This window comes from Podarcis liolepis (assembly GCF_965112155.1).
Source record: "Podarcis liolepis genome assembly, chromosome: 17".
Lineage (NCBI taxonomy): Eukaryota > Metazoa > Chordata > Lepidosauria > Squamata > Lacertidae > Podarcis > Podarcis liolepis.
The window spans coordinates 7,419,717-7,437,025 of NC_139571.1; the positions used below are offsets into that span (position 1 = coordinate 7,419,717).

General features: G+C 46.2%; 1 protein-coding gene across 1 annotated transcript in view; it reads left to right on the plus strand.

Moving 5' to 3' along the window:
• ZSWIM4 (zinc finger SWIM-type containing 4) overlaps positions 1–17,309 on the plus strand; it is a 42,300-nt gene that overhangs the window by 2,363 nt on the left and 22,628 nt on the right. Inside the window, exon 2 of the mRNA XM_083482923.1 lies at positions 7,302–7,503. Within this exon, the coding sequence (XP_083339049.1) occupies positions 7,302–7,503 (202 nt within the window). The remainder of the gene's footprint in view (positions 1–7,301; positions 7,504–17,309) is intronic.

Sequence of the window (17,309 nt, forward strand, 5' to 3'; positions counted from 1 at the left end):
GCTGTTGTAAAACACAGCCAAAGAGGTGCCTTTTAACTTGGTACCTCGTCTCAAGTTCGATAAATGGAATTCTCACCGTGAAGGGAATGGCTTTGACTTGAAAGTCACAGGGTTGTAACCATGGTCTATAAATAAGCCTTTGTCTTGATCATTTCACGTAGACCTGTGCCTGGCCTCTTCCACTTAAGGCTGTAGGTGGTGGTGGGTGTATTACTAAATTCTTCTCTAAACAAATCGGTTTCTTTCCCAAGGAAGAGGAGCACATTTGGGAGAAGGTTTCTAGCCTATCTTTCTCCCAGACATATTCCATGTTCAAGGAAATTTGTGTATGAAGGAGTATTCTATCACAAGCTCCCAACTTCAATCTAAATAATAGCAAACAGGACATAGGTTTACCACCTTAGTGAAAACTAAGCTTGGTTCTCACTTAGCTACATGAAGTGGCAGAGTCTATGTAGAAGTTGTAGTCAATTGTACAGTTGACTGCTTAAATTCCATTGAGGATTTAAGCAGGGTCTGTGAACAGGACTGCAGGTCCACTTGTCTGTAGCATATACCTGCTCGGAACTGGTCTTCTGTAGTTTCATACCTTGATTTTCAGCATTGGCTGGTTAACTTTCCTTCCTTCCTCCCTCCCCCCTCCCCCCCCCCGGTATTTAAATTGAAGGACACTTTTGCCATAGTACACCATTCCTGACGGACTTTCTCATGTTGCTCTTGGACTGTGTGTTGTTATGGTTCTCTCCATCAAGTCACTTTATTAAACTCTGTTCCTAGCTGACTGAAGTACAAACGAGAATATGCAGAGGAAACCTTCTGGTCAGATGAGGTGATATAGCTGTGATCAGGTGATGAATTCTCTGGTGCAGTTTTAAGAGCAGTGAAGTTTGATGTGGACGACTCTGATTCTTTAGGTGAAATCCACTGGGAGGTTTGCTGTGCAAGCCCCATTTATTTATTGAATTAATTATTTATTAAATCATTTATTTATTGAATTTATAATAATTTCAAAGTTGCCCAGGGTGGCAGATGACCAGTGATAAAACATCTTTAAAACAATTCCAGTATAGATACAAACTGGGAAAGAAAAGGCTTGTTGGAAGGTGGAGCCCTTCCATAGGCACCATAGATGGTGACTGTGTAATATTTAAGGGGAGGGAATTCCTAGGGGGCAGGTGCCACAACACTAAAGGCCTGATTGCTATATTGTGCGGAACAGACCTTCTCATAAGATGGTATCTGTAGGAGGCCCACATCTGCAGAGCCGTATAAGGATATGTAAGGGGCAAGACGATCTGTATAGGGTTGTATACATCAAAACCTTGACCTTAGCCTGGAAATTAATTGCAGTTGCTTTTATGAAGCTTACATTTGTTTCAATGAGGCTTGCACAGGAGATCTTCCAGTGGTTTAGTAGGATACAATCCCTCCCCCGTTTGGATTCCACCCCCCCGCCCAGTGTTTGATTAAAGAATAGTCAGAAGGAGGGAAGGATACTAGAGGGAAGTTAGCACAGAAGAGATAGAAGCTTATTTATTTATTAAATTGATATACTGCCCTTCATCTGAAGATCGCAAGATAAAAGCACAGACAAATAGTTAGAACAAAAGCAAAACAAGACAATAATTCTCCCCGCTCAAAAAACAACAACACCACATTTAAAAGGCAATAGAATATAAATCAGCTAAAGGCCTGGTTGAAGACAACCGTGTTTTCACCTGGTACCTAAAGATGTATAATGAAGGTGCCAGACAAACCTCCGTGGGGGTGGGGAGAGCATTCCACAAATGGGGAGCCACTGCAGAAGAGGTCTACCCTCTGGACCTCTCATGGAGGAGGCATGTGAAGAAGGGTCTCAGACGATGATCTCGGAGTCTGGGTTGGTTCATATGGGGAGAGTCGGTCTTTCAGGGATTGCAGCCCTAAGCCATTTAAAGCTTTATAGGTCACAACCAGCCCTTTGAATTGTGCCCAGAAACTAACTGGCAGCCAGTGCAGTTGGGCCAGGATCAGTGTAATATGCTAAAACCGTCTTGTCCTGGTGAGCAACCTGGCCAGTGAATTCTGCACCAGTTGGTTTCCAAACATTCTTCAGAGGCAGAACTGCATATAACGTGTTGCAGTAATCCAGCCTAGAACTCTCTGGTCCTTAGGGAGACTGTGTGTGAGATGAGTTTTGCCAGGAGGACTGGATGAAAGCAGGGCTGAAACTAGGCTTTATTTCACCCTGGTCAAAGACAACCCCCGCGTGCACATTTGTGTGTACACACACACACACACACACACACACACACACAGAGGCTGGGAGCATCAATGGTGTGCCTCTGGAAGCTTCATCTGGAAAATATCCAGCTAGCGCCCTCCCCAGCTATGGCCCTGGCATCTGCTTCTTGTGTCAAGAGCAGTGTGAAAGGAGATGGGGGGTGGAATTAGGAAAAAGGGGTGTTAAAAACAGAACCTGCATGGAGACACAGGGAAAGCACTGGAAGAGAACTTTGAACTAGAAGCCTGATGTTGAAAGAGCTGAAAATTTTGGCAAAAAAGGTGGTGTGAGAATAGCAATACGGTGTGTGGGAGATGAATTTAATGAAGGCATCAGAACAGATTAAGTGGGAGAAATTCCAGTAGTTAAGACGACTGCATGGAGAAGGGGGCCAAAAGGGAATGACATATTAAGACCGTGTGTGTGTGTTTGTAAGGAATCCAGTTCTGCCCAAGTTTGGATTGAATCACAAGGTTACTTACAAATTTGGCAGAGGAGGAGGAGGGTTTAGTGAAATTTTGGAGTCTTACGACCGTCTGCCTGTGCCAAAGATTCAGCTGCTGCTTGTGAGACAAGAGTTGATAATGCTCTTTTACCTGAGGAAACTGTTGGGTAGAATTTAGGCAAAGTTTTAGGCTGAAAGATTTGCTCATTCTTTTATCTTTATTTTGAGAAGATTGGGCGAGAGGGCAAGGGGGAAAAGAAGGCTGGATGAGATCTGAGAATATTTGTAAGCAGACCATTGCTTAATATGGGAGAAAACTTCCGCCAGCAAGGAAGCTGCTTGTATTTACATAAATTAGCAAGAAGGGAAATACAGTAAGTTAGTTAAGTGTCAACATGTGGACCAGTTTCTGTTTTCTGGACAGAGTCGGAATTGTGTACCTATAAGCTACATAAACTGGACTAGGAGGAAATATCTGTGAGTGGACTTTTAGGAGCCTGCCTGATCCTTGCTGGCCATTCTCTGAATACCAAGACTTTGTGTGGCCACCATTTATGCTGAAGTGAAGGAAGAGTCTTTTCCTTGTGGCGTCAGTTGGTCGTGGCAACTGTGTGGGAGTCTGGAACCAGAAATAGAAGAGAAGGCCAATTTTGAGTATCCTTTGCATGGAAATTGGTGTATAGATTTAGAAGTTAGTGTGCCTGTTGTGTTGCATTTAAGAGATCTGGTTGCAGCAGTGCTGAAACTTCTGGCACCTGTTGGCTGAGCTGTTCTGTGGTGTCTTGAGCGTTCCGAGAAGCGAGAATGAATTGGCCATGCAGAATGTTTGCACCCAATCTGTCACAGATGTGGGGAAGTGGGGAGTCGGTTTGGCTGGGGCTGAAGTCACCTGCTGTCTCTAGGGCAGGAGGAGCTTTGTGAGGAAGGTAAGCCAGATGAATGAGAATGATCCCAAGAGATGGAGGCTGAAGGGCCAGGAGACTGTGCCCAGGCAGAAAATTCAGAAGAAGTGGGAGAATAATCCATAGACTGGAATATGAGAGAGGAGTTGGAGCTGGCTCCAGGTTTCAGAGGGCTGTTGGGCAAGGAGAAGGCCACCTTCTCCTTGCTATTACCACTGCTTGGTTGCACAACTTCTTCTTTTAAGCCCAGTCTGCGCAGCTATCCAGAGAGAGCTATCACTGTTCATTTGCTTGGGGACGGTAGGCAAGAATAGCAAGAAGAAGGAGCAGGAGGCTCCAGAGACTGGCATTTGGCCCCCTGTTGCAGTGTAGTCCATGGCAGGTGCCAACAACATCCCCATTCCCAATGCTTCCCTTTGACCTAGGAATCTCCTTTCTTGTAACTAGAAACCATTGGTTCAAGTCCTACCTAACCTTCTGAGCAGGAGAAAAGAAGCTTTCTCCATCTTCCATGTAACAGCTCTAAAGATAATTGAAGATGGCTATCATGTCTCCTCTCTGTCTCCTCTTTTCCAGGCTAAACATATCCAGCTCCCTTAACTGTTCCTCACAAGGCTTGGTTTCCAGACCCCTGATCATTTCGATCACACTCCTCTGAACATGTTCCAGTTTTATAAATATCCTTCTTTAATTTTGGAGCCCAAAATTGGATACACTATTCCAGGTGTGATCTGACCAAGGCAGAATAGAGTGGTTCTATTACTTCCCTTGACTTGAATTCTATACTTCTGTTGGTGCAGCCTAGAATAACCTTAGCTTTTTTTGCTTCTGCATCGCACTGTTGACTCATGTTAAGTTTGTGGTTTACTAAGACCCCTAGATCCTTTTCGTGTGTACTACCAAGCCATGTGTCCCCCATTTTATATTTGTGCAGTTGGTTATTCCTTCCTAAGTGCAGACCCTGACATTTATCCCTGTTGAAATTCATTTTGTTAGTTTGGGCCCAGCTCTCCAATCTGTTAAAACTAATATTGAATCCTAATTCCATCTTCGGTGGCATTAGCTACCCCTCCCAGTTCGGTGGTGGTGGTTTTGTTTTGTTTTGAGAATGAGTGCTGGACTGAAAGGTTGAAAAACATGGACCTAAGGCATTTGCTGTTTGTCCCAGGGTGTTAGACGGTTTGTGCTCCAGCCCTTTGGGGTTCCTTTTACCCAGAAAATCTTCCTGCATCTTCACAGCAGCAGCAATCCAGCTCTTTATTGGTGAATTCCCTTGAAGGAATACCGTATTTTTCGTTCTATAGGACGCACATTTCCCCCTCTAAAAATTAAGGGGAAATGTGTGTGCATCCTATAGAGCGAATGCAGGCTGCGCCACTAAGCCCAAAGCCAGAACAGGAAGACGGAGCACTGCGGAGCGCTCCGTCTCGCTGCTCTAGCTTGGGGACGGTGCCTTCACCCCGCTGTCCTGCAGAAGCTAGCAAGGCTGTTCCCAAGCCAGAACAGCGAGATGGAGGGTTCCATCTCGCTGCTCTAGCTTGGGGACGGCTGCGCGCAAACCTCTGTAGGGCAGCGGGGCGCTGCGCTCCAAAGGCTTCAGGGATCTTTGAGGCTGGTGGTGGGGGAAAGCAGCGCTTCCCCCCACCGCCAGCCCCACAAGCTCTGGTGAATGTACCTTGAACGCACCTTGTTTTAGAGGGGGAGAACAAGAAAAAAAAAAATTCCCTGTTCTCCCCCTCCTATGGTCCAGTGCGTCCAATGGAGCGAAAAATACGGTAAACACCTCACCGTTCAGTTCTTTTCCAAAGTATTTCTTTATATTACAAGTTGTGTAACACTATATCACTACTGGTCTACATAAAATAAAACACGACTGTATACAGAGATTTCAATCCTTTGCCCTGAGAGACAGGCTCACAGTCTCTCACAAAGGCCAGCACAGGGTATGCTGGGTGACAAGCCCAGCATATATTTCTGAATTCAGGAAATGGAGGAGCAATAAGGAGGTTATGATTTGGCCATTCTTCCATTCGTATGCTGCTGCTCTTGGTGTGCTTGGACTTTCCCATTAACACGCTGGGGCCTCCCTGCCTTTGGGGGGTTGTTATCAATGTGAATGTTGTTCAGGCTTGGTCTAAAGGGGAATGAGGCTCCGAAGCTCAGTGACCAAAATGGAGGGCGAGCGAGGGAGAGAGGAAGGAATTCCAAACTTACTTGCATTAACTAGCCAGATATGCTATGACCAAAGGAAGTCAAGATGATCACGGGACCCAGCTCTCACTGGACAGGAGCTTAGCATGGTGTGTGGTAGTACCTGGCTTCACTTCCCCCCCTTCATTTTATCTGTGGCAGCAGGAACTCTCTGCTCTCTGGGAGGGATGGGTGCTATTGGCCCAGAGTAGGCTTCTCCATAGCTGCTGTCCTTTTTCTGAGCTACGGGCTACTAACAAGCCACAACAATGGCTTTATGCCTCTGGTTTACGGTAGATGATGCTTGGCGATCGCATCTTTGCGTAAGCATTTGCATTCCTTTCCCAGGCCTGTCACAATTCTGTGGCTTCCAGTATCATGTGGCTTCATGTCGTCTCCACCCTCAACCCCACCAAATACTTAAAAATTCCAATTCACTAGGGACCTTCTTATAGTACAAAGAGCTCAGAGGGGTGGGTAGCAGCCCAGATAGCGGGCCATCCATCTGCTTGACCACATTGGTGTCTAGGAATTTGAAAAGATTTTTAGTCATACCCTGGTGTCATGAAAATATGGTCTTTGTGCCCAGACAGCCAATGCAGTTTCTCTCCAGATGTTGCTGAACTCCAGCTGCAGTCATCCCTGATCACTGGCCCTGCTGGCTAGGGCTGATGAGAGGGCGTCAAGCGCCAGCTTTCCCATCCTTCCTGCATCAAGGCCGGGTTGGGGAATGTAGCTTTGCCTTGTGAACAAAGTGTATACAGTCATACCTCCATTTACGTAACCCTCTGGTTACGTAAACTTCGGGATGCGCGCGCGGCAAACCCGGAAGTATTTTACTGGGTTTCGCCGTGCACGCATGCGCAGAAGTGGTCCTCAGGTTGCGGAAACCTCGGGATCCGACGGGACCTCCGGAACTGACCCTGTCTGCAACCGGAGGTACCACTGTATCAGTTTATGGCATCCCTGTTCCGGGATGTCAGGCAGAGGGCCTAGCAGGCTTGTTTGGGGGTGGCCAGGGCCGAAAGATGTACCTGTGTATTGTTTTAAACATTTAGATTCTTATCTTCTGTGTTAGGCTTGACGGTTGAATAGCAATAAAAGTAAAGCTCTGAATATAAAACATAAAAGTTTTAACAGGAAAAGGAACCAAGTCAGTCATGAAAAACCCAGTGATTGGCCCAGGGTCACCCAGTGAGCTCCACAGCTGAGTGGGGTCTTGAACCTTGCCCCCCAGGTCCCAGTCCAACACTGCTATACCACAGGGCAGTGTAAAAGCTAAGAGTTGGTGCCAGGCAGATATCTCAGGCGAGCGAGTTCCATCACTCAGGTGCCACCACAGAAAAGACTTGATCCTTGGGTCTAAAGGTTGGGGCTGCAAGGGTGGCACCTGGAGGATGGTCTTAAGAAATGAATGGGTTTATATAGGAGACAGTTGTCATTCAGATCCCTGGTCCCAGGATGTTATAGTCCTAATGGTGATCTTATTCCTCTCGTCCAGGTAGAAGAGCGTTTCTCCCGTGTCCCGGAACCTGTGCAGAAGCGCATTGTTTTTTGGTCCTTCCCACGGAGTGAGCGAGAAATATGCATGTATTCATCCCTTGGCTATCACCCTCCGGAGGGTGAGCGAGACTCACGTGTGCCCTTTAACCGTGGCCTAAATTTGTTACAGTCGGGTGCTGTTGACCGTGTCCTGCAAGTAGGTAAGTGGTTTTTGTGTTGGATGAATCTTGCACACTGCTCCAGAGGGTTGGGGGAACCCCTGGAATAGATTTAGGGGGCATGCAGGGGAGAGCTTTCTGTTGCACAAGCAGAAATCTTTGTGCTAATGGAGCAATGGTGGGGGGGGGGCGGGGATGTCCCATTGAGCAAAGGAAAATCCTTGTGGCAAAGTTAAAGCAGTGATAAAACTATGCTTGCATGGAGTTGAAAGGTCTGGAATGGCACTTCAGGTTAAACCACAAAGCCTAGGACTTGCCAATCAGAAGGTCGGCAGTTTGAATCCCCGCGAATCCCCGCAATGGGGTGAGCTCCCGTTGCTCGGTCCCTGCTCCTGCCAACCTAGCAGTTCAAAAGCACGTCAAAGTGCAAGTAGATAAATAGGTACCGCTCCGGCGGGAAGGGAAACGGCGTTTCTGTGCGCTGCTCTGGTTCGCCAGAAGCGGCTTAGTCCTGCTGGCCACATGACCCGGAAGCTGTACGCCGGCTCCCTCAGCCAATAAAGCGAGATGAGCGCCACAACCCCAGAGTCGGTCACGACTGGACCAAATGGTCAGGGGTCCCTTTACCTTTACCTTTATGCATTAGACTAAGTGGCCAGTCTTATTTCTCACATAGATAGGCTGGGGAAACAAGGGTATGCAGTCTTGCTGTTTGCCGCAACCGTGAGTGAGCAAGATAGCAGCTCACTGCTACCATAGAGGTTTCCAAGGTAATGGGGCAAGCCAAGTTAACAGCTGCTCATGTAAGATCATGTGGCAGGTTGCTACACTCTCGCCATTCTTGGATTAACATACAAAGGGGATAATGATCAAGGCTATAGTTACTTGATGTCCCAAGTCACGTGACTTTTTGTTTCTGTTGCTTTAAATATACCTGTGTTGTCTGTCTGTCTGGGTTCAGAAACTTTGCAAATGTTTTAGGTGGCATGGGTTGAATGATACAGAGGGAAAGGGGGACTGATTTCAGGACAACCTGGGAAGGGAATACATCCTTTGTTGTTTGTTCCAAGATCTAGGTTGTAGAGGAAATGTTTTTGAGGCAATCAATACCGGGCAGGGGATGTTTAAATAAAACAGAGTGTATCTGCCACAAAAATACAACTTTCTCCCCTATTCCAGCGACCCAATTTATGTCCAAATGATAAGTTGGAGCTTTCTGAGAATGCTTTAAGTAACCAAAGGTGGGGAATACCATATTTTTCGCCCTATAGGACGCACCTTTTCCCCTCCAAAAATGAAGGGGAAATGTGTGTGCGTCCTATGGGGCGAATGCAGGCTTTCGCTGAAAGCGACCCCTCTCACTCTCCAGGCTTCTGGCAGATATCCGCAAGCCTGGAGAGCCCGGCGGGAGTTCCTGCCAGGCTCCCTAGGCTTGCGGATAGCAGCCTGCACCCCAAAGCCCGGGGTGCGCTGAGCAGCGTGCCCCGGGCTTCGGGCAGATATCTGCAAGCCTGGAGAGCCCGGCAGGAGTTCCCGCTGGGCTCCCCAGGCTTGCGGATAGCAGCCTGTTCTGGGGTTGGGGGAAGCTCACGCCTGGGGGGGGGGGAAATATTTTTTTTTCTTTATTCCCCCCCCCCAAAAAAACTAGGCGCACCCTATGGGCCGGTGCGCCGTATAGGGCGCAAAATACGGTACCAAAATTGAAGGTCTGCTGTAGAAATCTCCCTCCTCTATGTCCTTTCTTTATATGTCCTTTTTGTATGAATTAATGAAGGGTGTGTTTTGGGTAATCATGATGAGGCACTGAGCAGCAGGCGACGCCAGCTTGGCCTCATCTACTTGTATAGTGTCTTATGGGAAGAATTGGACTCTGGAGCTCTGCATAGCATTTGCTCCTGACAGTTGCAATCTCTGCCTCTTGCTTTGTTGTTGATCATTTCTGCGCAAACATGAGGCTTAGACTTGCTTGAATAAAGAAAAGGCTTCATTAGGTTGCCAAACTGTGGCCTCAGATTCTGTAGTTGGGCAGTAAAGTTGCCGAATGGCACACATCCCTGATGAGACCAGGCACTTGTTGATGATCTTGAGCAGAAAAACTTCTCTAATAACAGGATTAGTTGTGGGTGGATCCTTGATGACTGTTGCTGAAATATTAATAGGCTATCTGTGAACTGGGCTGGAAGGGAAGTGACTAGCTCAGCCGACTAACTGGCTTTCTTTTGGCTCAAGAAAATCTCTTCACTTTTTAACTTTGCAAAGTCATCAATTTGATAATGTATTTCTGTTAATAACAGCACTTGCTTCTTGTATACACCCCTCATAGAATCCTATAATTAGTGAGTTGGAAGGGACCCAAAGGTCATCTAGTCCAACGCCCTGCAATGCAGAATTCTGACGCTTGCAGACTTCTATCAGCATCCTGAAGGGGATTGGCCCCATATATGTATGGCCAAAATGGAGCCCTCAGCATTAATGAACATGAAATCCTTGCTATGTTTCTGTTCCCTGAGCCTTGGCTGCTTCCTGTCTCTTCCTTGTGTCAGCCCACGTTAGAACACACGCGCTGCTGAGTCTTCCTGCTGCTTTGTTAACAGAACTGCATTGGGCAGTTTCTTAACAGCTGTTTTATTTGAGCTCTGCTTTAGTATCCCAGCACTTATTACTTTACATCTAAAAACAACAACAAACAATAACATTATCTTCTCAAATGTCACTAGTTGAATTTATGACTTGTAGTTCAATCCTATATATATCTGTCTTATTGAATTCAGCTGGTCTTACTCTCTGGGATAAGCGGGATGTTAGGGGAGGGGTACTACCTCTGGTGGGGGACACACGTCATGCTCTTTCTGGAGTAGTTTGTCCACCTTTGGTCCCTGCATTCAGCTCTTGCCTGTGGTTCCTAGAAGCTGTTAGCGTGCGACAGCGGTCACATCCTGTGAATGACTTTGACTGGCTGGCTAAACCAGGTGAGGGCAGCCCGATGGGTCTCAAACCTTCCCCTGTGTGTGAAGACAGGCTCAGTGGATTGAGTGGATGAGACTAATAGTTGGGTCCAATAGTCAAGAAGGCAGTTTCTGCATGTGCTGTAGAGGGAAGTGAGGGGCAGATGGGGCTCATCAACCTGGAAAGGTAGCCCATCTAGGAGAAGGAAAACTGATCCTAAACCTCTGCTGCTTTGTGAGACATGTTTGGGAGAAGAAAAGACTAAGGAGTAAGCCCTACACAAATCCAGAGTGGAGTCCCTTAGATGGTTGGATGGCGCCTTGTACACCTCCTTCCAGCAACACCTGCAGCCAAGCTGGTGCCAAACATATTGTTCTGCTTTCCTTTGGACCACATCAGTGAAGCCAAGAGGGGGGTCTTGTCATCTGGGCAGCCCAGGATCTCCATACACGCTGCCTAGGCTTGTGCCCCGGAGAGGTTGCTTCAGTGCTGCTAATGCAGCAGTTTGACTTCACCCCTGGAGGCACACTCCATTGTCTTTTGCGACAGACGGGTGTCAACCAATTCCCTGGTTAGGTGGAAATAGGATTGCAGCCTCATGAGGCTGCAATGAATTGGAAATGCCACGTTGAAAGTCCTGTTCTAGGTTTTCTCATTGATTTAATTGCAGGGAATGCTTTTTGTGTCTGTGTGTGTAAGCCATGAAGTATTTTGATAATCTGTGGCTGTGTCTTTAAGGCAGAGACTGTGGCATGTGGTTGGTGCTGAATATCCTCCAGTCCATGTAATGTTCTTGACAACCTCTTGCTCTAACTGCGTTTCAGTAGCCCTTACTTTATTAGAAGGGTATTTAGAGGACCATGACACTTTTTTCTCTTCTTGAGTTTGTGCCATATATTGTGCGTGGCATGCTAGCATTTGAAAATTCATATTCTGTGTTCATCTGAATGCTTAGAGAAATATAGCATGTTTTACAGTGAATTAACCTCGTGAATGTTACACCCCAAACATGCTGAGAATATAGAACTAACATTAGGACTTGCTCTGTTTTTGTCGTGAGACTTGTTGGCAGCAGCTGTGTTCTGTGTTGGTTCTAGCTCTTCTGGTCCTTTCTTGCCCATCTTCAGTTGCTGTACTCCCATCACCTGATAATAATTTGCTGTCTCCTGGTCATATAAAAGCAAGGTAAAGGTAAAGGTACCCCTGCCCGTACGGGCCAGTCTTGCCAGACTCTAGGGTTGTGCGCTCATCTCACTCTATAGACCGGGAGCCAGCGCTGTCCACAGACACTTCCGGGTCACGTGGCCAGCGTGACAAGCTGCATCTGGCAAGCCAGCGCAGCACACGGAACGCCGTTTACCTTCCCGCTGGTAAGTGGTCCCTATTTATCTACTTGCACCCGGAGGTGCTTTCGAACTGCTAGGTTGGCAGGCACTGGGACTGAACGACGGGAGCGTACCCCGCCGCGGGGATTCGAACCGCCGACCATGTGATCGGCAAGTCCTAGGTGCTGAGGTTTTACCCACAGCGCCACCTGCCACCCTATAAAAGCAAACAGAACATTAAATATTTTGCAGTGGCTAGAACTCGAGATTTAGGCATAATATAGTATCCCAGTGATGTGACCTTGAAACGCAAGACTGGAGGTCAAGGGGTAAGATGTAACCTTGGCGAAACAAGTTCTCTTCTTCCCTTCCCCTTTCTAGTACATGTGTGATTTTCAAAGAAACAACAATAACCATGCCCAATAAAGACTGGAAATTATTTTAACATTTCTGTACAATAGATGTGAAGCTCACCACCACCAACAGGGTCACTCTGCTATGTAACAGTGCTCAGGAGACAGGCTTCCACTTTCAGATTTCTGACCACCAATACTAGATTTACATTCCTTTCCCCTTTTCCTGCCCCTAGCCTAGCACTGAGTCTTTTGGTAACAAAAAGACCAACATGGTACAGTGGTGCCCCGCAAGACGAATGCCTCGCAAGACGGAAAACTTGCTAGATGAAAGAGTTTTCCGTTTTGGAGGTGCTTCACAAAACGAATTTCCTATGGGCTTGCTTCGCAAGACGACAATGTCTTCCGAGTTCCTGCTGGTTTTTTCCCTCCCCCCCTTTTCTAAGCCGCTAAGCTGCTTATCAGCTGATCCGATCAGCAGATAAGCCGCTAAAAGCCGCTAATAGCGCTAATCCGCTAATCCGTCAATGGGCTTGCTTCGCAAGACGAAAAAACGAAAAAACCGCTAGACAAAGAGAATCACAGAACGGATTCTTTTCGTCTTGTGAGGCACCACTGTATTGGGTTTCCTGCCTGCAACGCCCCCTAACCTGTTCAAGGGATCTTGGAAGCTGCCTGAGCTGAGCAGACTGCCATGTCATCAAGACCTCAGAGCCGCCCCATATGACTGCTGCAAATGTTACAGACTTGCTAACAATGCTAAGCCAAAAGTAGAACTGATGAGCGTGAGTTGTGTGCCAGGAAATCCCAGTTCAACTTCCACCTCAGCCATAAACTTGGTAGCCTTAAACAAGCCACCGTTTCCTGGGGCTCGGCACCCACAACATAGGCATGATCCTGGCCTGTAAATACATTGAGACAGTATGTGTGCTTGGAATACTTGAAATCTGCTCCGTGAATACCATGGGCAGACTTAGTTTGGCTGATTTGCAAAACTCAGGTTACGAACTTGGGACCCAAGTTCAGCTAACTTAGTTTGGATCTAAGCCACTGCTTTATATAAAAGTAAAAGTGTGAACTGCTTGTTGCAACATTGATTGGACAGAGTTAAAACAGAGAAGCAAGACTGTCTGGAACTCATGCCCTTCTGGTATGAAAGCCATTCTTAATATTGGATCTGCGTAGTGTATAGTTCTGGCTCAATAAAGGAATGGCATTCTGCACCTACTGTTTTTTAAAGTAAAGCCATGCCGCTGGAAACAAGTTCTGGAATTTTAGCTCTGGGTCACATATTAAGTCCTAAAGTTACACCTAAAGCAGGGGTGGGTGGGAAACCAGTGGTTCTCTATATGTTGAATGATCTGCCCTGATCATTGGCCATGTTCGTTGGCACTGAAGGGAGTCCAGAACCATCTGGAGGCCACAGAATCCCCAACACTGGTTTTCCCCTCCAACTCGGTGTTGTTTTGGCCAAGCAGTAGGTAAAGTGCTCTCAGTTCTCTGAAAAGGAAGATGAAGCAACTTAAACAGCTGGATCTTGTTTAATAAAAATGACTTAGTGCCGTCTTTCCCATAAAAATCACATTTTTTTCCGAGAGACAACAAATCTGGAACTTATGTACTGGATACAGACCAAACATAACATTTCTTTTATCTCAAGATTCTTCACACATTTACAGTTCCAAAATAATGTGTTGAGCTCATGTCCACTTTGCAGGCTTCCCACAGGCCTTTGGCTGGCCACTGTGAGAACAGAATGCTAGATTATATGGGCCATTGGCCTGATCAGGCAGACTCATTTTATGTTCTTAATCATGCAGACTGTAAATATGCTTAGTTTTTCAAGCCGGATTTAGTCCTAACGGAGCACAATCTGCTCAGAGTAATCAGTATCTCTCTTGGGAGGGTGCTTGCACATGGGATGGGAGTGGGGAGATAACATGAGGGTGGTGGTCAGAATTCAATATTTTAAAACCAGCATTCAAAACGCCCATTGTTCTAGGCGCGTTTTACATCAAGGAGTTTCATTGGCGCAAGCCGTTTCTGAGGCCCGGGCGCAGTGGTGGGCCTAAGATTTCAGATTAAAACTGCAGAGTGGAAGGTAAGGGGGACCTTTTTCTGCCTCCCCACTTCCAGCCACTCTCTGAAGACTGGAGAAGAGACCCTCTTGAGAATAATAAGGGGGTGGGCATGGGAAGCATGTCTTTATTTTTTGCATGTGAAAAATGAACATAATATTTTAGCTGCAGTTCATTCATTTTCAGCTTTGTATTCTTGTTATTAAAAAGTGTGCATTCCGTTGTTGTGCCCATAACCTAGGTTTAAGGGGCCATTTAGTTCCTAGCTTTCATATATCAGTTTCTAACACTTCAAATGCCGTGTAAATCTGGGGTAAATAACTAATTGCCCTCCCAATGTTTTGAACTCCCAAATCCCATTGGCCCCAGACAGCATGGCTAATACTGAATGGTGCTAGGATCTGTGTTTCATCAAAATCTGGAGGGCACCCCCTAGCCAAAATGTTCTGGTTGCCTCTTTTCAATTTCTTTTCTAGAACTAAAAGGGTAGTGGGAAAAGCGCAATTAAATAGGGGTAGAGCCTATTACTGGAACAGGTTGAAGTGTTTGGGGCTTTTCATTTAGAAGAAAAGACTAATGGGGAAGGTATTTCTGTCAAAATCTTGCATAGTGTAGAGTAAAATGTGTCTCATTGTCCTAATATTGGAGCTCTGGGCTTGTCCAGTGAAACTGGCTGATAGACATGGTAGACAAGTTTTTCTTTGCATAACAGGAGTTCAGTGAGTAAGCTATGGAATTGTGCCAGTGATCACTTTAAGGAAAGACATTTTTACTTGAGGATTATTCTTGCGAAAGCTGTGAGCTGGATAACCTAATAAAACCTTCGTGTTCAGAAGTGTTTATGTCTGAGTAGCAAGCGTTGCTACCTGCTGGTAACTGATCCTGACCCCTTGATACAATTTCTAGCTGCCTGCCCTCTTTAACTACCCATTTTTATAAAATGGGGGTGAGGGGACTTGAAGCCATCTCCCTGTTCTTTGAGCAGCTCAGCTATGTGTGCTCACTATTCATTGCAAATGAGCACACATGCTTGCTTCATTTGATAGCATGAACAGTGCCTATCTTTTCTCAAATGCTGCTTCAAAGACAGTGCTTATAAATGGAGGCAGTCTGCATGCTCAGTGGAGAGTCACTGTGCGGTGTGCATGCATGTTTGAATAATTCTGCCTCAAATATGAGTTTGCCTCTTGAGTAGTTGCAGCACATGGATGCCCACTGAGGTGCCCTCTAGATGTTGCTGGAGTGAAACCCGCACCATCCCTGAGCTAGTGTTAGAAATTAGCCAGGCGCCAGGCGCATTTTGCCCATTGCAACTGCATGGAGATCTCTGGATGCCGGGTTGACAACTCCATCTGACTGGCTCCTCCAGCTTTCCTAAGCAAGTAAGCAGATGAGCTTATTTATTGCATTTATCTTTTTCTGCAAGGAGTGCATGCTTCACCCCCCCCATACTTCTCACCCCCCACCCTGTGAGGTAGGTTAGGGGGCTGTGACTGGCCCAAGGTCACCCGGCGAGCTTCAAGACTGAGTGGGGATTTGAACCCTGATCTCTCAGTTAATAGTCTGACACTCTAACCACTAGACCACACTGGCTTCCTAGAGTTCTTCTGCTATGGGGCAGCTACATAAATTAAATAGGTAAATAAATATGGGGTAAGCAAAATGTCACTTAGAGAAGGATCTGAAATATTTTCCTTGAAGCTTGAATTTGTTTTAGTCTGGATTGTTTTATTTGATGTTTTAACTATTTCATTTTTTTTTTTTTTTTGTAACATGGGTCCAAGCAGTCTGCTGGGAGTATGACGAATATCTCCCTAAATAAACTTAGATATAAAAGAGAGCAAATGTGCTGAGAGCATGCGGATTAATTTGGATACTACCCCCACACGTTATTTGAATACAAAAGTCCTTTCTGTCCTTTGGAGTTACAGCTGTTTTGTTATGCATGCAGCAGGTATTGCTATTCAAGCAAGTTGTTGAGCTGTATGAGAGCAGAGCTTGGCCTTTTAATGAAAATGAGGCTTTGGAGTTGGAGCTGTGCTTGCAGCATAGCGAAAAGGGATCACGGGCTGCACTGCTCCGGTGCAGGTGACTGGAATCCTGCTTCCAAATGCTCCTGTGCGTTATAAACTCTCTGCTAGTTAAAAAAAGGAGGAAAGCAAAAAAGCTAACACAATATAAGAGAATAAGAATTGGGGGATCCTTCAAGATGACACCCCCATCCGTGTCTGAAGTGGTACAGTCCACCCTGGCACCTTTTTCTTCTGCACTGGTAGACCAAAGCTGAGATTTGCCTTGCCACTAGCATGTTTTAAAGCCTCCAATCAAAACCAGAAAAGTTACCACTTCAGATTAGACTTTGGAGTTGAGTCATACGGAAGCGGAAAGGATAACCTACCCTGCAAGGCTTGAGTTACCGCTTATAGTATAACGGAGGTGAAATCTGTGCAAGTCAAAAGGTTGCTAGCAAAAATAGAAAAATGCTAAAACAAAATACGATAAGCAGTGGGATGTTTTTACCATGGTCAACTTGCAATCGCCATACTCCAGGTAGCTAAATAAGCCATAGTAATAATAAAAATAAATATTTTTTTATAATTATTTATACCCCACCCATATGACTGGGTTTTTCCCACCTACTCTGGGCGGCTTACAGCATATCTAAAAACATGATAAAAACATCAAGCATTAAAAGCCTCCTGATACAGGGATGCCTTCACATGTCTTCTAAAAGTTGTGTAATTCTTTTATCTCCTTGACATCTGAAGGAAGGGCTCTCTACAGGGAGGGCGCCACTCCCGAGAAGGCCCTCTGCCTCTCACAAGTAAGAGAGGAAGAGGAGGAGAGACCAGTATGGCAGAGGTCTTTCCAGGCAGGTTCCCTCACTAGAACAAAAGAAACGGGGGTGGGGGTGGCAATATTAGTCCTGGGCTCCCTCAGCTGCCTGCGTGCCTTGCAGTCCTGGCTATGCCTTTTGAGAGGCACGGCTGTGATGAGCAACGCAAATAACAACTTGGGTCTTCCTTCCTTCTGAAATATACAGGACTTGACCTAAAGTTGCAGAGGTTCATTCGGGGTTTGCAGAGGAAGGAATACATTTTCAAAGCAAGTAGACAAGCTTTTTTGGCTGTTGGCTAATCTCCCAT